The sequence below is a fragment of the Eurypyga helias genome, unplaced genomic scaffold (genome assembly GCF_000690775.1).
Source record: "Eurypyga helias isolate BGI_N326 unplaced genomic scaffold, ASM69077v1 scaffold5622, whole genome shotgun sequence".
Taxonomy (NCBI): domain Eukaryota; kingdom Metazoa; phylum Chordata; class Aves; order Eurypygiformes; family Eurypygidae; genus Eurypyga; species Eurypyga helias.
This window is the reverse complement of record NW_010235169.1, coordinates 21,816-42,478: the sequence shown is the minus strand read 5'-3', so window position 1 is coordinate 42,478 and position 20,663 is coordinate 21,816. Positions and strand designations below refer to the sequence as shown.

The window sequence follows — 20,663 nt, the reverse complement described above, 5'->3', positions numbered from 1 at the left end:
ATTAGACCATGTAATTGCAGAAACTTGTACCTCTGTGCTCCCAGGATTATGGCTTTAAGACATCTCTCTGGGCTTGGGGACAGGGCAAAGTCTTGCCAAGGATCCTCCGATGCATAAATCCTCCCATTGCTTCTCCTGCAGAGGGGCCTGGGGACCTGTGCCACGGAGGTGCTGGCTGTGCTCATCCTGTTCAGTCAAGTAAGCTATTCAGCTGTATGGCTAGGACTCTAGCCAAGAGGTCTTTTTTTTAAGTGGTCACTACAACCTGGGCACTAGTAAAATTACTCTAAAGCAAAAAGTTAGTGTTTTCCAGATCCCATAAAGCTTTGACAGAGGCACTTTGGCAGACCTAGTTGGGAATGCTTAAGACATTACTGCCTCAGGTATCCTCTTCATCCATCTGTTAACGGCTTCTGCTTCCATAGCAGAGAAGGTCTGGCAGAGGTTTAGCCACTCTGGGCACCAGTTTGGCATCTGAACTCAAACTCAACTCTTAACGGCAGCAATTAAAGCCAAACTGCCTGACTTGACTCTGAAACAGACCGATGAGCACCCTGGCAGCCTTCAGGGAACAGGCAGAAACAGGCACCCGGCTTGAAAAATGCTGTTATCTTCAGCAACACCAGTCCGTGGTGACCATACACCCTGGCTTCGGGTCCCTCTGAAACCATATCAGAAACTTTATGTTAATGCTCCATAGCCAGGTGCTGATGTTTTACTCTATATACTCCACAGAGGCTAATATAGTTGGCTTTGCAAGAGCTGCACACCCTGAGGTTCAGTGAAAATACTCTTGTTAAGAATGGGGAGCAGGTGCTGTTTAAGGCATTATAATGATATACAGTCATCCCTTTGAAAGAATGACTATGGCCCCAACGTCAGTTTAGATCACAATTTTAATGTTTAAAAATTATAGAGGTAACAGAGAGATTATAGAACTTAATACATTTTTTTTTTTTATTTACACACAGAAACTGAAAAACTGCATCGTTTATTTGGATATGAGCAGTACAAAGTATGGTGATGTTAGCAGGAGCAAAATATCAATGACTCACTTCAACAATCTATTAGAGACGAGCTTGTACCAAGCGTACGTTATTCAAACAGTATTGTTTGTACTGGATCTGGGTGAGCCTTAACATACCTTGGGTCACTAAAAACAGGTTTCTATAAACACGTTACAGTTCAAGTCTTGTGGAAAAATACCTTTACAGTTTATATTTTGTTGGCTATGACACTGAAAACAAAACGTACAATTGTATTAATTTGAAAAGTTCTGTAGAAGTGATTGCATATAGGGTTTTTTCCCTCAAATTTGTGCTCACGGTGAAAGCAAACATTATTTCAAGTTTCATTTTCATCCAAGACCATAAAGTAAACATGGAAAAAAAACCCCAATTATTTTTAGATGCATTTCTCACCCTCCATTTTTCAGCAATCCTGAAAAAAACACATTCCCGTGCTTTACCAGTTAGAAAGTCTACGCAAGGCTCTTGCCAGAGGCGCTCTCAGGACACACACAACCCTCCCCTCCCATCACCCCCGCCCCTGGACACACAGCTATCCCACGACCAAAATACTGGCCGCTGCCAGCTCCTGGGGTGGGGTGCGCCGGCAGCCCCTGGGCTGGGGATGCTCACGCCAGCCTCGGGTGCTGGTGTTTTGGTCGCGTGACAGCAGTGTGCCTGGGTCTGCGGCGGAGGAGCAGCCGCGGGACTCTGCAGGAAGGGAGCAGGCTAGAAACGGCACAAATTGCTCTGGATGCTGCCCATCCCTGGCTTGTAGTACTGGGTTTTTTCTGGACTACAGGCATTTCTGATGGCTGAAAAGAGAAATGCAGAAGTCCTGCCCTGACTTCTGTTTGTGCTAGTTGGGTATATACGTGCCTGGATAAAACATGGCATAACGCTGGGTCAAATTGCTGGCTGCAGTTTGCTCTGGTTTCTGCATAAAGCCTGCTCAGCACTTTACTACCACCTGGCCTCAGCTGAGGAGGTACCTGCGTATCGAAGGGGCCCTTTACAAGGGAGATACTTTACCCAGCACGAAGACTAGCTAACTTGCTGTTGAGAAAACAGGGAGCCATGTGCTGGAATTAATCCTACCAATATCATTAGGCTATTTTTCTTTTTCTTGTTACATTAGCGATGAAATTGTAATTTCAAGTTTAGGATTTGACTTGTGAACTCTTGGGAGAAAGGAAAGGATATACATTTTTGCTAAGTCAGAAGCTAAAGTATTTGTATTTCTATTAAAATTATTCTTAATATGCAGAGCCTATCTCAACACTTCTATATCATAGGGGATAAACAACTGCAAAAATATACAGCATCCTATTTATTTACAATATATATATGTACATAAAAATGAAACTTCCTACAATACAACACAACTGCATAGATTTGTCTTCAGAAACATAGGCATGTGTACAATTTGTGAATTCTAGACCTTTCCAGCCCTGTACTTTTCATTAATTTATTATCTTTTTTTTTTTTTTCACAGTTTGTTACAGAAATCCTTACATTAGATACAAATAAAACATTCTTTGTGTAAGTTATAGGAAATATTTTCCTGACGCCAAGGGCTCTGGGGAATTGTTTAAGGAAGTACCCTGGTGCCAGGCGATAAAGCCATCTCGTGGAGCTGCTGATGGAGCTGAGTACATTCTGCTGTGCCTTTCTCCTACAGGCACGGGGGTGGGACAGTAGGACTGGAGGTGGGACACCACCACATAGGTAAAGTTTTGTTTTGACCAAGATGCTCTTTAGCCTTAATGTAAGGTTCAAGCAAACAAAGGTATTTGTTTAAAGATAAGCTAGAGATACCATTAATTGTTACTGTTCATACCAGAGAGAGCTGTGATGCTTATGCATCGTAAGGCAGATGTACAAACACAACCCATGTATCGCCCAACCTGCATTTGCACGTGTGACCTATTACCAAGTGGAGCACAAGCTCTGGGTCAGTGTGTGGCTCAGGAAAGCCGCCCTCAGGAGCGGATGGGCACCCCTATCCCTGACCTCGCAGGATGAGACCGGCCATTCTGCCCTGGGCCTGCACAGGGGCCGGGCACCACTCGGTCCATGTCAGCCCTACAAAAGGTCCGTCACGGTGCACGATTTTGTCACCGGCCCTCTGACCAGAAGCAAGAATCACCCAGAGAGGTCACTGCTCCCGAGATACTGCTCCCAAATAACAATTTACTGTGTTTGACCTACTAGGTGTGTTTGCCATCGGACAGAGAAGGGCAGCGGTATTCTGCAACCATAAGGGTGCTTTAAGATCAAGACTATTTTCTTTGCAATGTGCTGTGAACTAGGAGAGGCAGCAAGGCTGTCTTTCAAGTGTAGGATTATCTCCTACAGTCTTGTTAGGAGTCCTTGCTTCTAATCAGTCCTTCCTTGTCCCTCACCAGTCAATTGTTGCTATTATGCAAAAAAGAATTTTAAAGTATTCTGTTGTAGTTATTAGAGCAATTTTGCATCCAGTCTACGACATCTGCAGTGCTCACAATAGTGATAAACTCTCTATGAAAAGAAAGCATGCTACCACCTACTAAGTAGATACGGTACTCTGGATCCTATTAATTTAACAACAGAGAAACTCCTACAGCATTTCACTGTGCTCTTAAAATCCTAGCTAAAATGTGGGACTCATACATCGTTGGCTACAAGTTCACTATTTCAAATGAACTGAATAACAGCAGTACATTTTACAGATAACCTCATACAAATATTGTCATCCATCACTGATGTTGACAGTTACAGCAGGGTCTATTGCATTCTGTTAAGAATGTATAAACCTGATGAGAAAATAAAAAGCACGTTATTTCACGTTCATTACCACAGACATCAATAAACACATGATTCCTTTCCATAAATATCTATAAATATGATGCCAGTAAATCAGTCTAAGCAAAGTTCTTTTTTTTTTCTTTTTTTTCTTTTTTTCCAGAGCCTCAGAAACAAAGTGTTTTAAGACTCAGTATTTTGGGTATCTGTTTTTCAGTATCTAAGATATGCTTTGATGGTCTAGTACCTCGGGTGATTTCACTCTGTGCACACACTCAGCTAATTTTTCTCCCTATTTATCCAGTAAAAATCCAGTATACAAATAAACTGGAAAAAAGAGGAAGGCAGAATAGCAAAGAGGAGAGAGAGGGATAGTGTTGGAGGAGATTTAGGAAGATGCAAGGAGCAATCAGTCACCCAACAGTCCTTCAAGTCGAAGGAAGCTGGGTGCCAAAACTCAATGGTTGGTATTTTAAACACGAGACTACAGACTATTTGCTGGGGGTGGGGTGGAAGGGAGATGTCACAACTGTGACCTTGCTGGGACCCTGTGCTGCAGATAATACCTCTAGCTCCTACCTGGGTATTTGAAAGTGGCTCCCAGGATCTCCTCTCACAACCCCCTGATGCACAGAGCTGCTCATCAGTCAGTAGTAGAAGGAGGATAAACAGGGGAGGAAAGCAGGAGAGCCCGGGAGCATTTTGAGGGTAACACTATACAGCATTCTCAGGTTTGAGTTAGGTTTTTTGGGATGAGATCCAGAGAGATTATAAGGCACCTCGAAACCTGAAATGAAATCCCAGCAAGCTGAGTCAGAAAACGGAGTGAGATGCTGGGCTCCTGCTGCAGTGACCAGGGAGAGTTGGGTGCCTGTGAAAGGGGACCCACGAATTTGCACCCCAAGCTGGGAAGATACCTGGAATGAGCTGTTGGGAGATAAGAACCAATCATGGGTTCTTCTCTCCAGAGTTTGACTAACACCTGGGCTCACAGGCTATGGTCTAGACTTCTCTCTGAGTCATGGCAGGGATCAGTCCCATAAAGAGAAGTCACAAAGAAAACTGGTGACCTGCACCACCACAGACAAGGGCTTGAGACCAGCCTCCGGGAAGCATGAGCTGCCTCAGCCCCGGGGTCACAAGCAGCTCAGCGGTTCTTCTGTTAAATGCTGGGCCAGGGGGTGCTTGGGAGAAAGGCAACCGGAGACCTGTGCCACAGGCAGTGAAAGTCCTATGGGCCAGGGGGAGGACAGACTAAGAGAACCCCGCTCTGCAACTTAGCAGGTCACTTCGTCTGGAGGGAGGAGGCTTCCAGCTTTGATCTTGCTGCTGGGCTACTCTGAGGTCTTGAGCAGCCTGCAGAGTCTAGTCTGTCATTTCTGGATCACAGTGGGCCATCCGCAGAGCGGGGTACCTCATTGCCTAGGCTGAGGTAAAGACCTAGAAGTCTGGGTTTAGTAGGTTTATTTTCCACTGGATGAACGCTCTGCATCTTGATGCCCAAATTCCAAGGAAGGCCCCCAAACTAACGTCTCTGGATGTCACCCTCAGAAACCAGCTTTCAAGGTTCTGAGAAGTGCTCTGTGGTTTCAACTCTCAGTCACTTCTAGCCTTGTAGGACAAGGTAATAACAACTGAGGTGATTCAACACCTCACAGAAATCCCAAGATCCTGAATTCCCCATCCCTAACCTTAAAAAGAGCAAGCTGCAATGGCAGGTTCCCCATAGCTGGTGACAGTCTCCTTCCACAGTTACAACAGGAGTCGGCAATGACCCAGCTGCTGGGAACAAGAGGGTCACCGCACAGTGACAGGTACGGCTCACACACACCCAGGGCATCACCCAGCCCTTGGGCATGGAGCGGGGCTCCCTTTAGCCATCGGATCTTCCGGGGGGAGCCGGGTCCGTCTTTTGAGACACTTTTTAGCTGACACGGTGAATGACACAAAGTGAACACGTTTCGGCTGCTGGCAGTGCACTAATAGATGTCTGCTCAGGATGGTTAACGATCACCTGCTTAGCGTCTGAGTCTCTACAAGTAGTTCTCTACACCAGCTATAAGGCATTAGGCAAATGCTTATTCTGTGGACAACAGATGCAAGTTACAGTGTTTCTGCTAGTAGTAATCAAATGTCTTCTTTAATCATTACGGAGAATCAATGAGAAATGTAAATGAAACATTTTAAATATAAAAAGTGTTTCTGTTTGTTTAAAGAAATGTTACAGATTTCAATTTTGATGAGAAATCCAGTAGTTTGGCAGGGTGAGTCAAATCCTCCTCCCGCTGCTGCTGGTAACTCTGCTGACTTCAGCGGGAGGAGGGTAAGACAAAAGAGAGAGGCCCGTCTCTACAAGGTATGTACAAATGAATCCCAGAATGGAAAAGGCATGAGGTATGATTAAATGCATAGGTTTTGACAAAACTGGAGCTTGGAGGACTTTTTTCTAAGAGAATTGGGGCATTAGTAAATAGTTTAATGCTGAAGAAAATGCAGACTTCCTATGGAAATCTCCTGGCATCTGCTTCTCTTCAGGCTCAAGTACTCATGGTTTGGGATCAAGTCTAGTTTTGGTCAGGCTCTAGCTGAAGTGTGCCAGGGGAACGGTGGCTGGTGTCCTTCTCCTGCTCCTTGCACCCTGTCATAGACACACACACACAGAGTTCTGTTCCCCAAAGCCCCTGGGGCTGGCTCCCCCACCAGAACATCAGAGAGAAGCACCAGATTTAGGACCTATGCTTATACAACGCTCTTTTAGGCTTTCAGGGTGCTTTTCATGCCCGTATCCAGAATGCTACTCTTAACCCAGTGAGGCAAATGATGCACGAAACAGCAACAGAACAAACAAGCCAACAAACTGGATACGTACAACCAGAGAGCAGAGTTTTGGCTAAAAGGTGCAGGGGAAAGGGTGTGAATTGACATCACTCCTGTTGGGATTGATAATGAGACGCTGCTGCCCTAAAGGAGCGGAGCTTACGGCTGAAGGGCTATGGGTAATAACAGAACAATGCAATTCATGGGTGAAAGAGGGGAAACAAATCAATTGTAATGAATCTCTATGAGCAACGCTGTATATAGTCTCACAGACAAGACAGACTTTAGGCTGATCTGATAACTCAGTATCGGGGGACAGACTGACATGCCTGTTGGAAAAACAGGTCTGTTTTCTGCAAGAAAATACACCCATAACAGTATTTTTAGTACTGGACAATCATTATTTGGATTTGATTTGAGTAAACTCACAAAAGATGGAATAGATAACAGAACGGATGGTTGCGATTTTGGTGTGTAGCAAACAGGGTTTGTCTTCTTTTCAGAAGGAGGTGAACTTCAGTGGCCTTCAGCACTGCCTCCTGACTGTACCCAGTCATAGATGACCAAGGGAATGCTCACTAAGGAAAACATTATCCCCAGCGTCAGGAAAAGAGAAGCCTGGAACAAAAAGGAGAGAAAAGTAATGAACAAAAAGAAAATACAATTAATTAAAGTATGTTAACTTCTCCTCTTAAGGAGATTTACAAGGTGATGTATCAAAGTTATCAGCTAAAATGGGATAGCACTTCTGGTAAAGACAAGACCCATAGATAATTAAACAGATTAGCATCATTAATAATTACTCGCTGAACACCACAAGCAGTTTTTTTCTCCTTTCAATTCACTTCTTAAACACCGATCATCCCTAAAGAGGATTAAGTGAGTCTGTCCTTAGGACCGATCAGCTGCTCTTTCCAAAGCCTTACGGAAATAAGTACACTCTTCCCATCAGATACGTGTCCAATGAAGTTCAGCCCTTTTGTCTTGGGGTCTGTGGATGGAGCCACATGTGAAACACGGGTTTCCTGCTTGTCTGCTCAGAGCAGGAAGGTCTGACCTTATGATGCTTCCAGTGCACGCCCTGTTACACTGGGTGGGAATACACAGGAGAGTGGAGGACTCCCTCCACTGAGAAACCCCCAGGGTGAGAAAAGGAGAAAAGCAACCACAGCTGCCAGCTGACTGACATGATGACAGAAAGTAACATAAAGCAGCTCACACATATGTTCAGATTAGGTATGCTTTGGGTTATAAGGAATGGCAAGATGAAAGCATTGCATTGACGGGAAAGGAATGCATACCCAAATCCTCTGAGTCAACTTTGATCCATCCTGCTGTGTAATTTTTAAATACAACGATGAAGGAAGAATGAAAATCAGCATATTGGCAGAAGTGACCCCTGCAAAATTCAAATAAATGAGTTTTGTCAGTTGTCAGTAACAGCTGATCATTGTGTTGCTGATTAGTTCTCTATTAGTAGTACAAAAGCAGGACACTGTACCTACAACTCCGAAAATATCCTTCATGGTTGGGATAAAAATGACCAATAGGTTGATGATAACCAAAAGAACAAAAGTAACCAAAACATGACGGCATAAGTCAAATTTTGTTTTCCTAGCCAGTTCAAATAATGATGAACGTACCTGGAGAGAGAGATAAAGAGAGTTCTTTGTCAGGAACAGTCTATAAGGCAGTTCAAAGTTTCCCGTTTATTTCAACCAGTTCTTCACGGAACAGTAAGCGCTGCATAGATCTGCCAGAAACTCTGGGGTGTCTGATGTAATGCCCTTTGAAATAATCCTTAAAATTAATTTGATATTTTAAAACTATGGGTATATATGCATCTGCAGTAGGATATTCCTCCCTTTCTGACATGTCCTTTGGGATCCTTTTGCACTTAAAAATGAATTTTACCTCTGAATCTGCTCCAGTGAAGTCATGTGAAGTAAGAGGGTGCTTGTGGATTCGATTTAAAACAGATTTAAGACCAAAAGCAATTAATTTATATTCTACAGGGAGAACTTCTCCAGAAGTTAGTGGGAGTCTAGTGTGGGAAAAGACTGATCACGCTCAAGCTCTTTCTGTAGCTGCAACATCACTGCCACGGCAACTGCTAGACTGTGGTTTGAAGAAACGTGCTGTGTACAGCCCCTACTGACTTCCAAACCACGTGGAGCTTTTTACTTACTGTGAAAAACAGCACTGGCACTGTGAGTATCACCGCAACGATCACAGCCAAGCGCACGGTCAGGATGAGGATATCATCTTTGTTCTGGTACTTGTGAAGCAGATCCGACTGCACATTGTCTATGAAAAAGACAACGAGGTAAGTGTTCTGGCCAACAGGCAATTCGTTCACAAAAATCATTGCTTAACAACAGCCTTCTTGAACAACAAGTGATTTATCTGCAAACAGAAGAGTATGGAATGAAACATTCTTGAGTTAAAAGAGCACTTTGAACCAAATCCTAATGATCCCATTATTCCAGATTAATCCTTTGAATGCCTGATTTAGGAATTCATCCTAATTCAAGACAGCACATGCCTAAATCTAAGGTAATTTTCACTGTAGGAGAGACAACAGTGAGACATACATGAAAGCTTGCTTACATATATACATATATAAAAAAGTAAGTAAAGTGAAATAAGCTATTTCTAACTGGTTCCATGGGCTTTTTTTTTTTTTTAAAGTTTCAAATGATACAAAAATAGCCACATGCACTGCAATGGCTGAACTTAATATAAACTACAAGGTTTTGAGCCAAATTAGTCTAACCAGCAAATAAACTTCCAACAAAAAGCAGTTCCCCTGTTCTCAACCAAGAACAAAGCCTATCTTGGGTCAGCTCTCAGTGGGATGCTCTGAGATTTGCACTCCAGCTCCTCCGAGGGCTGCCCTGATGGTTTTTTCTCTTGAACCTGCACTCCCCCCCCCCCCCCAGCAGTGCCAGCAGCTTGGCCCACCCTGGCCAGTGGCCCCAGCAGCCAAGACTAATCACATGGGGTGGGGTGGGGAGGTGCTGGCAGTATTTTAATACAACCTCCTGCAAAACTGTTTCCTTGAAGCTGCAATAGATAGTGCAGAGCGGGTCGGCATGTGCTAACCAACAGGAAAACCAAGTTGCTGAGGGACCTATGTGTTTGCTTTGCAACTTTTCATTATCTAGGAGCTGTAACCTAAGGGGGCGGCTGTTAAGCGTGCCACAAAACATGCTGCCTGCCCCTTTTTAGGCTCATGTTTTCTCTCTGCCTGCTAATTTTAGAAAGCCAGTGGTAAAACATAGCGGTTCTTAAACCAAAGTCCTTAAGGGGAACTCGTTGGCCATGTCTAATTTAAAATCTTTGGCACTTGATAAAACCTCACGTATTCCTGGAAGCGGAGGGATCTGTCCTGCGGCAAAATGCCTGCGCTCCCCCCAGGACGCCCTTCTGGGGAGAGACCACGAGTCGACACCACCTATGCAGTGCTTGAATCCCCACCAGGAGAAAGAAAATGCTCTCCCACCTCCCTGCAGATTAGGAGTGGGGTTTTCAAGCCGGGCACATGCACAGCTTCTGCGACACAGAGCTTACTCTGCTCCTGCAAGCACAGACTGCAACTTCAGTACTGCTCACGGACTGCAGCCAGGTAGGAAGTGAAGGGCAAGGCTTACAGTTGAAGGTCTGTTTTCCTTTCAGCTAGATACACCACAGAGCCCAACCACAGTGTGACCTTTTAGGGGAAGAAAAACACCTCTTTTCTGTAATTCTGCAATGTAAATATAGTCATCACTGCAACACTGTCGAGAACACAGCAAACAGACAAGTACTATTGGTGTAAAGAAGAAATGGCCACAATAAAAATGCTGTTCTTACCCAGGTAAGGGTAGAGAAGAGGGTTAGAAAACTGTAAGTGAACATATGAAGGTAAGGTGTTGTCAGTCTCAAGGGGAAGAAGGATCGAAGTGGAGGAATTTTATATTCCCTCGGTGTCTTTTTGGCTGCCTCTCACGGCACTGACCCTTGCAGAAGCCTCAGCGGAGCCGCACAGCTTCCACCCGCGGGCTCTCGGCACTGGGGAGCAGGGACACCTGACATGGGGAGAGGCACAAGAGACACCCCAGGGTTTCCTCCACCCTTCCCCCTCGGGAGGGCCAGAAGGACGCAGCCCCTACCTCCTCCATGGACTCCAGACCCTCGTCCTTGAGGGGTGTGGGAGATTCCCAGAGAGGAGCGCCACGGATCTGCCTCCTCAGATCCCTGGGGCAATCACATCAGAATCTCCTCCCTGCCAAAGCGAAGGGGTCCATGCTGATTTACACCCACTTGCTCCCTGGGGCTGCTAATTTGATGCATTTCTACGAAAATTGTGTTAGACAGGAGCAGTTGGATGAGAACGGCTGTTGCTGTTGTCGCTTGCGGCGTATTTGCGGTTTTATTGGGAAAATTAGAACAGATGACCTGAAGTTACTTCACCGCATGCAGACTCAAGGCCTCATCACCAGAATGAGAGCCTGAGAAAACAAATATGAGATAGGTACACCTGGGGAAAAAAATATGCCACATTTCATATTTACTTATTTTTCTTTATCTTGCAATACGTGGCTCTCCAGGAACGGTATCATGAATGAGGACATGGTAACAAAAATGTCACTTGGGATAGGATGGAGAAGACTGATGACCTTTTGGTGACTCTGAGGCAAAAGGCAAACATCAGTTTGTCAACTGACTTGTAACCCTTTAATGGTCCATGGAAAAGACACTAGTTTTCAACATTCCCATTATACTGGAATGTGAGATTAGCTTCCTGGGCAACATTCATATCCTTTGGCAGCTGAGCTGGGACAACACTCAAAGCTTCCCCACCTTCACTGCCAGTTTATTTAACCAAGACCTGAAAGGGTCATCTCCAGGGACACGGGGAAAATATTTTGGTCCCTCACCTCTATGATGAAAATGTCAATAAGAAAATGAAAAAGCTGTGATGGCTTATTTGATACCCACTTCCTAGGACCTGCTCTCAAATCTGTCTCATTTTATGCAGATATACACACTTCAGTCATTACCAATGTACACAAAATTCAGATGAGGACCTCAGAACGAAAATCTTAGTGGGGCTCAGATAAGCCTCAATTGTGTTAAACAAATCTCTCCCTCATATTTTGAATACACTTTTTGTAAATACGACTTTCACTTGTGCTTTACATTCACAGAGGGAAAGGACGTGTACTGTCAATATGCAAACATTAAGGAAAGTTATTAGAAAAAGTACTTTAATATAAGTAGTTGGGACTTTCTTTTCCAGCTGGGATATGCTATTGATTTCATATGTATTCCCTTTCTACTCTGATCAGTAAAGAACTGCATACTTACCATAGAAAGTCAAATAGCCAAATATAGCAGTCAGAAAGTACATCACAAACATGGCAAAAAATGAGATATTTGAAACCAACTGCATTTTTTTCTGGGAACGGCTGGAGAAAGAAGAAAAGAACACATAAAAATGGTGGGCTGGATTTTTCAACAGCTGTTTAAAAATGTATTAAGTCTTTGCATAAACACAGTAATTCTGGGGAGACTCATGAATGCATTTTCACTTAAAACAGGAATTCATTGACAGCAGCACAAGGAAGAGAAGGACTGGGGAAATGGACCCTACTTGGACCTTCAGTCAAAAAATGGTGGGACTGCACTGGGTCTCTGCTCCCCGGACACACCCTCTTAAACAGCATGAAGGGTTAAGCTGAGTGGAGAGGGATGGCTTCAAACACTCTAGCAATTAAATCAATAGGACAAAATAAAGGACGAGTAAAGTTATACACAGAAAAAAAAAATTCTGAATGTTTGCAGAGAAACACTTTAGTTCCCATGGGTAGAAAATAATTAATGCATGCAGACCACTGCAGACCTGTAAAATAGGTTAAGTCAAAGCATTTAATTTTTAGATATTTGTTCTGAAATATTCACACTCCGGTACCAAAACGTAAGACTTTTTAATCCATACAGGAATGCACTAAATAGGCACCTGGGAACCTGCTGGAGTCCCTTGAAACTCAAAAGCACCCAGTAAGTGGCTGGGACTTGAGGGCACCCCTGGGTCTGACTGAAACCCCCAACCTCTCTCCTGGGACTCCCCCCATTTCCCAGGACCCCAGTGCAGCCCTTGGGGGCAGGGAGCGATGCCGCAGCAGGGCCGGTCTCCAACCCTCCCCCAGCTCTGCCCAGCCAGAGGTGTCAGCGAAGCAGCTGTACCAGCAAAGGTCCTTTAGGACAGGGCAGCCTGAAAACACTCTTTTTTCCTGATACCGTGACTGATTTTTAGTTGCACTGGAACAAACACTGTTAGCTGAACACACGCCTCTCTTGTGCCAAATAACAACCAGCACAACTTGGCTCTCCCCAGGCTGCCGTGTACTTGCAAGGAAAACTCCCAAAGTATTGCATTATCCTCAGTCTCCCTCACCCCCATCCCAGCGGCACGCCTAGGAGGCTAGATTTCCTAGCTGACAGCCACGCTCGCTGGCTTGTTGGGCGTTATTAAAGCACATCTCCTCCGAATGGCACGAATGACTCAGAGCACCTCTGTGCTAACATTTTCCATGCAAAGCAGTTCAAAACAATGAAGTGGAAAAAAATAAAAGAGAAAGGCTTACTCTTTAAGTTCGCTGTAAATCGGGAGGACTGACGGGTGGCACACAAATGCAAAAGCAATGGTGGGCAAAGCATACACGGTCTGTTCGGACAGAATTTCAGAAAAGAAGTTAAGAAGAAGTGTTACCCTCAGCGGCGTGAAGAAATGATCCATGTTCAACTACCTCAGCTCCCAGCTCTCTGGACTCTTCAACCAAACGTTGAGAGCCTCCAGAGAAGGCAGAAGACCTGTCAATTAGCACATATTTAATGAAATATGGAGAGCAGCACTCTTTCAACGGGAGGACCAAGTCTTCGCATTCGTCATGCGAGTGCAGTCCTGCCTCTGCTCGCGGAGTGCAGTGCTGGATGCCACATGGCTGCTGGCTTTGTGCCCTGGGATGGGTTTCCCTGCCCAGCTACTGCCACAGTTACTAGCACACCATCACACGTAAAAAGGGACGTATGGTGGGTCACCGCTACGCTACCCTGCCTTGGCATGGAGAGAGGCGCGCACCCGTGGCGCTAAGGCTGAAGTCCTGAAGAGGAAGCCCATATCCAGACTGTAAGAAAAGAGAAGAGGAATGCAGAACTTACAAATAAATGGATATTTCAAGGTACCAGACTGAGTCCCTTCATTTCCCAGGCCAACAAAAGGGCTAGGAAGGCTGTGGAGGGAGCATGCTTTTCCTTGGGGAAAGAGAGAGACCGTTACATCACCAGGAAGCGCAGGAGGCCTCCGAGGGGGACCTCACCCCCTTCTCCACCAAAAACCTGAGTGGGTTTTCAGTCTTCAGCATACAGCCAAATTTCACAAATGATCTCAGCACCCAAGCACTTCCATCCTCCTCAGAGAACAGGTACAAGCAGAGATCACACAAAAAACATCCTCACGCGAGGACAAAATGAGTCCGTCCTTGTGTGGCTCTCCCCAGCCCTCTGAGATCTGCTTGCACAGGCATCCCCTTCCTGCAGAATCCCTGAGTATGCCCCAGGCCCAACACTCTCCAACAGCCCTTCCTCGCGCAGGCCTGTGCTGCCTCCTTTCCATTACTCACAGCACGCTGCTGTGGTGGGGTCCCCATCTGTGGAGATAATCAAAAGTCACCTGGACATGGCGATGGGCACCCGGCTCTGGGTGGCCCTGCTTGAGCTGGGGGGTTGGACCTCCAGAGGTGCCTGCCAACGCCAGACATCCTCTGATTCTGTGACGCTCTCTTCTCTCACACACCAAAGTTGCTAAATTGATTGGCAAACTGTTGGCCCTGAGGGCAAATCTCTAGAGTTCAGCTCCGGATCTGTAATGCGGATGGACCGATCCTTCCGATCCAATACGCATCCCTCGCTTCTGAGGCAAATGATGACACTTGGTGTAGCAGAAGAAGACGGCCCTTCAACGCTGTCCACAATATACCTACACCTAAGCTGCTGTCACACATCAAGTTAACCAATTCTTGGTCCACCAGACCGGATCTGTGCTAATGGCTACCCCCAACTAAAAAAAAAATGCTCAGATTGGCTTCTTCAACTGCAGCCGGTAGGATGAATTTTAAAAAATCAGTTTTCGTACACATATGCAACGCCTGTGCATTCCCTGTGAATGCGGCTGCGACGCCCTGAGCACTCTGCCCTGCTGGGTACGGTGCTGTTTAAGGAGGACTGCACCCAGCACAGCTGACAGGAGCAATCCTCCTGCTCCCACAGCTACAGCCAGTTGCTCTTTTGCATTCTCTTGGCACAACTTTTCCTGCAAAAAATCAGTTTTCGTACACATATGCAACGCCTGTGCATTCCCTGTGAATGCGGCTGCGACGCCCTGAGCACTCTGCCCTGCTGGGTACGGTGCTGTTTAAGGAGGACTGCACCCAGCACAGCTGACAGGAGCAATCCTCCTGCTCCCACAGCTACAGCCAGTTGCTCTTTTGCATTCTCTTGGCACAACTTTTCCTGCAGTGGCAATGTTTTTTGCTGAAAGGCAATGAAATTTTTGCTGGATTAGCTTTCCCCTGTATCCTTTTCCCGATCCAGTTCACCATATGGCTACAGAAACATGTACCCTGTCACAAAGAAGTGGTTTGTGTGCAGAAGGACGGAGGGATTACCTCTGGGCTTTGGATGCAGGAATGGCTTACTCAGCCTCTGCTGAACTCAGCCTAACAGCACAGTTGCAGCACAGACAGTAAAGAGCAGTGGGAAGGAAAACACTCCCAAGGAAAGCGTTTGTTGTCTGGAGGTAACTTGGGCTCACAGTCTTAGCACGTCTACTACCGGGGCAGAGCAAGACCACGAGGAGCTACGTTCAACACGGCATCTCCGTAAGATTGGGCAAGGAGACCTGCTGTGCGTTCACCATTGGACACGAGTGGAAGCACGGAAAATCAGGCCCTACGTGGTGCTGACCGGATTAGGAACACGGAGTATAGGTGCATATATTATGTGAATTAAAAATAAGTATTATAAAAAGAAACATACCTTGGAATTAAAGATAACATACTTTGGCTTACACATATGTTCATGTGCTGAGCTATTTGATAGGATAGATGATGTTGTATTTAGCTCCGGTACGCCACAGGGAATTTGAAACTTCTTGTAAATAACCTAGGATGAGAGCCCAAGACAGCTAATTGCTAAAAACTGTAATAATAAAAAGCGAACTAAAATTAAAACAACAGAGAATTGTGAATATCCTATCAAGCAACCCTCATCCAACAAAGGAAGCAGGCTGAACTTACCACTATCAGGAAAAATACCATGCAGCTTAATGAAAATCCACTGGTATAGCCAAGATAACCTGAAAGAAATTGAAAGGAAATCTCATACAAAATTATTTTATTAGCCGTATCTTGGCTTCTTTTTGTTGCTTCATTAAAAGTTTAAATGCATTATACATTTAATATGTACCATGAACCTTCTGGCCCTGACAAAAGCATATCGTGTCAGTGTGGGAGTCTCCCACGTCGCAAGCCTCCCAGCCTTCAGACAAGCCCGAGCTTTGATCTGACCGGTTTGACTTCTCAAGGGTCACCTTTACAGCAGTTTAACCAATTTTACTTTTGAAAGGGGATGTGATAATTGTAACAAACCCTGAAAATGTGCAATTGCAATCGGAACATGACCCAGATTCCCTGATAGGAGCCACATCAGCCGAGTATGAGTTATTTTCTCAAAAGGAAGATCCCAACAGGACTTCAGTGCCTAAATTTGTTACATGGTTTTAAAAAATACATTGTGTACACAGTGGCACCTCTGTGGACTCAAAACACATTTGAAAATGCAATTGTCTATACATATCTTACTTCGAAGTCCAATACTTCCAATTAATCTCACAACTAAAAAATTTGATGCTGATAGAAAAATAAGTTATTTTTTTGTAATCTCACAATTTGTGAACTTATTTTTACAGGCTACACATAAAATAGAACTACCTTATGAAATTAAGACCCTCTTAACTATTTTTTTAACTCAATTTCCACAACTGTATGGACGAAGCTAGTTTATACCATGTTCAACTGCTGTGACCATTTAGGCCTACTTGTTCCAAGATGCTCAAAAGACAGCTTATTCCTGGACTGGGAAGGCTGCTTAAATTACAATGGGAGTATTTTTTTTAATAGTTGAGTCACCAGTGTGGCTGTCAGTGGCATGATGTCTGGGTTCCTTTATTTTATTCCCACAATGGCATTTGCATCTTACCTAAGTTCTTTAGGAGACACAAAGGAAGGATTATACCAAACGTCACTGTGACAACAAGAATCCGCCCATCCACGTACCATGCCCTGTATAAAACATCAAAAAAAACACCACCATGAGCACACTTTAAACCCTCTCTGGTTTTCCTCGCATTCAGTCTTCCTCTTTGCTGCAGTTACAGAATGGTCTTTGGTCTCCTTACCCCACGAGCTCCTACAAAAGGAGAGACAGGGGCCACATCTGAACTCTGTGGAGTCATTAGGTATCCAGCCCTTAAAAATGGCACCGCTCCGACTTGGATTTGGCAGATTTTCCTAGCCACTAGACAAAACATCATGCTACCGCTGAGAGCAGCAAGTGGGACTGAGAGGCAGAACACTCTCCGTAAACTAATGTAAGTCACCCTTGCCAGGATGAGGAAAGATCATGCAAAGAGCCACACATACAGCACAGTGAGGCAGGGGGGGCCACCACGATTCATTTGCTAAACCACCCGGGCATGTGCCTGGAGCGGCAAACTAGGCTCCTGTGGGCTGGCAAGCACTAGCCAGCCTAAGGCTGCATCTCCTTCCCTGGAGATGCAAAGAAATGGAAGAATGGACAGCATTAGTGACATTCTGTATGATCTGTTTCCACTGCTCGGTTCAGTTTAGTATGAAAGTCTGAGGAATGGGATCTCTACTTTCTTCTTGTGCACTACAGCACACCTAAAACCCAGTCCAAAGATATTTACCGCTATAAAGAAATACCACCCCTCTATTAAAGAAGCTGGTAAATGTCAAGGAGTGATAAGTGGCAGAAATCTTAAGTACAATGTTCTGCTGTTGTCCTACGCTAGTATTGAAGAATTTCATACTACAGACAGTGCTTCAGGGGCCCAATCCTGTAAGATGCTAAGAACACAGGGAAATACAGAATATTTAAAACTTGCATTGTTCCCCATATCTTCCAAGTATTGCCTAACACTGTAAAAGATTTGATCCTATGGTAAGAGGTTTGTATAAATCACAGCTCTTCACGAAAATCTGGTGTGCGAAGAGAGTAACTACTGATGACTTAACCTTTCAATTCCTATCCATCCTCTTTCTTTCCCAAAGTTGTCTCGATTTTTATTAACCCCCTGAGATATTCCTGTGAAAATCTACTTTGACAAACCTAAAGAGTATCCAATACTTACGAGTTTCTATAAACATATGCTTAAATTTGGACAATATTAAACTTTTAAATCTAATCACTGGAACTAATTCAACTTACGAGAAAGATTCTTCTTTTCCCATTAGAAACTTTATGGCAGAAGGCAGCTCATTTTTGACTATGAAGAGATAGCTCAACATGGCTGGAGGAACAAGAAAGTCAAGTTTAGAAAATGGGTAAGACATTTTGCAGAACAAGTACAGAGAAGCTTCCTGAACCTTTTCCTGCATCGGCATCTGATGATAGAAGGCACTGAACTACAACTGACTGTCAGCTACCAATCATTCAGTAATACAGCATTTTTAAAGGGCTGCAGGCAAAGCGTTAGCCACAGCCGCATTTAAGAGCCTGAAGATCTCAAGATCCCAAGATTTCATAGAGAGGAGGAACCTGACTGGTTGGTAGGCACAACATTATTGAGATGTTCCTGTTTTTTTTTTTTAATACCCCTCATCTGCTTTACCTCCAACGTTCTGGAGAGATGTAGATCCAAAGACAATCATTTTCCCTGGGGTACCAAAGACCTGCTCACCCAGCTTTTCATACACCATGCAGCCTGCATAGAAGGAAAACAGGAGAAAGGTAACACATACCCCAGCAAAAGCTGTTGAGTCAAAACCCTTACGATTCCTTTTCAACTAACCACCCGTCTGTGCAGCTATATCTGCCCTTTGCAAGTAAATAGAGAGCTCTCTTGTAATTACTTTGGCTGAAACTTATGTAGGAATGCTTTCGTGACGTCTGTGAATGTTATCGTTGGCTACCAGTCACTTCTGAAATTGAGGCTCTTAATGAATCTATTACACCCCTTAATGAGTTCATCTATACCCCTAGTGACATGTTAAATTCTGGTATCCCCATCCTGGCGTATTAGGTTTGCGCCCACGACAAGAGTGACGTAGAAAGCCCCTTCTGCAGACAGAACGCAGGACAGAAGGACCCACAGGTCAGCACTGGGAGCCTGGCCACAGCAGACACAGTGCCGCGATTCTGCAATGCTGCTTGCTTTGACTAACCATCCCCGTGACGGCAACCACTGCTTTATAGGATGATTTACAGTTCCTAATGACGAAGCCTTAACCTGTGAATTCTCAGTGTGGTATGTTTTTGGGGATGGTGTAAATCTTAACTAAAACTTCTTTTAAAATATCTGTCAAGCATCAGAAACTCGTCCATTAATTGGCTTCTGTTGCTGTTAAACTTTTTTTTTTCCCCCCTTGGCTGTGATTTAGGCTGAGGAAAAGACTAGACATTGTGAAGATGGTGAGGTACATGAAAACAGAAAGAGAAATATTGCAGATGTTACACTGTACAGATGATTTTTAAAATGCATCACATCATTGTTTGGTTTTCTCTATATTTCTTCATAGACGACTTTTCTGCTTTGAAGCTTGCATAAACACTAAGTTTCAGCTTAAATGTACCAGCAGCATAGAAACTAGATCTTAGAGGGCACAAATGTGTCCACAGTTAAGCCTATGTACCCAATTTAAATAGGCAGGTGCTGCCATTATACATGCTGTAACAGTAACCCATGTGTGTCCAAATCACATATTAAAACATTACAGTGTTCTTGCACACAGATAATTTTAAAAATCTGGCTTCAGAGATTGTTACTCAACAAAAGAAGTTCTTGGACTTCAGAGCACAGTGCCATTTAACACCATAGTTAACTTGCAATTTCTGTGTTTAGAACATATTTTGCTTATAGATACACTTCTCCCACATAGTGAAACTGTTCCCTTTTATTTTCTTCTAGGAAACCTCCTACTACACCAGAAAGGCTATCAAGAATTTCACACTAACCATTAAGGATAAACTGTATTTCCAGGTAAGCTTTTGCCACAGGCAAAGCTTCGTTATATTTCATTTGCAAACGGTTTTGTAATACAAGGAAACTATATGAGCTGTTCCTTCTAGCTCACTGAAGACATTTCACAGTAGCAGAATTCACTCTTCTTTGTAAGTTTTTATAGTGATGGTCAGATGCTGTTCTTCCTTGCCAGGACATAAATTCTTGTTAATTCTGCACTTCTGACCCAAAATGTGTTAGGACTTTCTATTGTGTCAGCAAAGTGATAGAAACTCTCTCTTACACAAAGCACCTGGCCTCATTTGAGCACTTTTCACCTCTCGTTCTTCACAATTCTAATGGAATGGTATAATAACATCTTAAATTACCTGTTTCCTTTGAACACACCAACAGGAGATATATTGAATAAATAGACAGCAGCGTCACTGAAACCAAAAGCAGCCTACAAAAGAATGGAATATAAAGCTTACTGTAAGAGCCGAGTTCTAACATTGCAATATTTCATGTCAGGTCATATTCCCGTTGACTCCGAGATAATTTTTATACTATTTTGACAATGCAAAAAGCCCCAAGAATACATGCGATTCACATGCTTTTTGCAGTTCTACCACACACCATCATGGAGGTAGAAAGCCCTGCGTGCAGAGGGATTTGGCCAAGGGAAAATCAGCAGAGCTGTGGAGTGCAGCCTGTTAGTGAGTTACACTTCCCTATGTCGATAGAAGCAAGAATAAAGACGTCTTTTCACA

The 20,663-nt window shown here is 44.2% G+C and overlaps 1 protein-coding gene across 1 annotated transcript in view; it reads right to left on the bottom strand.

Moving 5' to 3' along the window:
* Window positions 1-6,852: 6,852 nt before the first annotated feature.
* SLC38A1 (solute carrier family 38, member 1) overlaps window positions 6,853-20,663 on the bottom strand; it is a 27,043-nt gene continuing 13,232 nt past the window's right edge. Inside the window, exons 4-15 of the mRNA XM_010146650.1 lie at window positions 20,283-20,356; window positions 18,565-18,657; window positions 18,162-18,243; window positions 16,911-16,993; window positions 15,950-16,008; window positions 15,690-15,815; window positions 13,241-13,320; window positions 11,961-12,061; window positions 8,797-8,915; window positions 8,110-8,251; window positions 7,910-8,007; window positions 6,853-7,226 (exon numbers count right to left, since the gene is read on the bottom strand). Coding sequence (XP_010144952.1) covers window positions 7,125-7,226; window positions 7,910-8,007; window positions 8,110-8,251; window positions 8,797-8,915; window positions 11,961-12,061; window positions 13,241-13,320; window positions 15,690-15,815; window positions 15,950-16,008; window positions 16,911-16,993; window positions 18,162-18,243; window positions 18,565-18,657; window positions 20,283-20,356 — 1,159 coding nt within the window. The 3' untranslated portion in view covers window positions 6,853-7,124. The remainder of the gene's footprint in view (window positions 7,227-7,909; window positions 8,008-8,109; window positions 8,252-8,796; window positions 8,916-11,960; window positions 12,062-13,240; window positions 13,321-15,689; window positions 15,816-15,949; window positions 16,009-16,910; window positions 16,994-18,161; window positions 18,244-18,564; window positions 18,658-20,282; window positions 20,357-20,663) is intronic.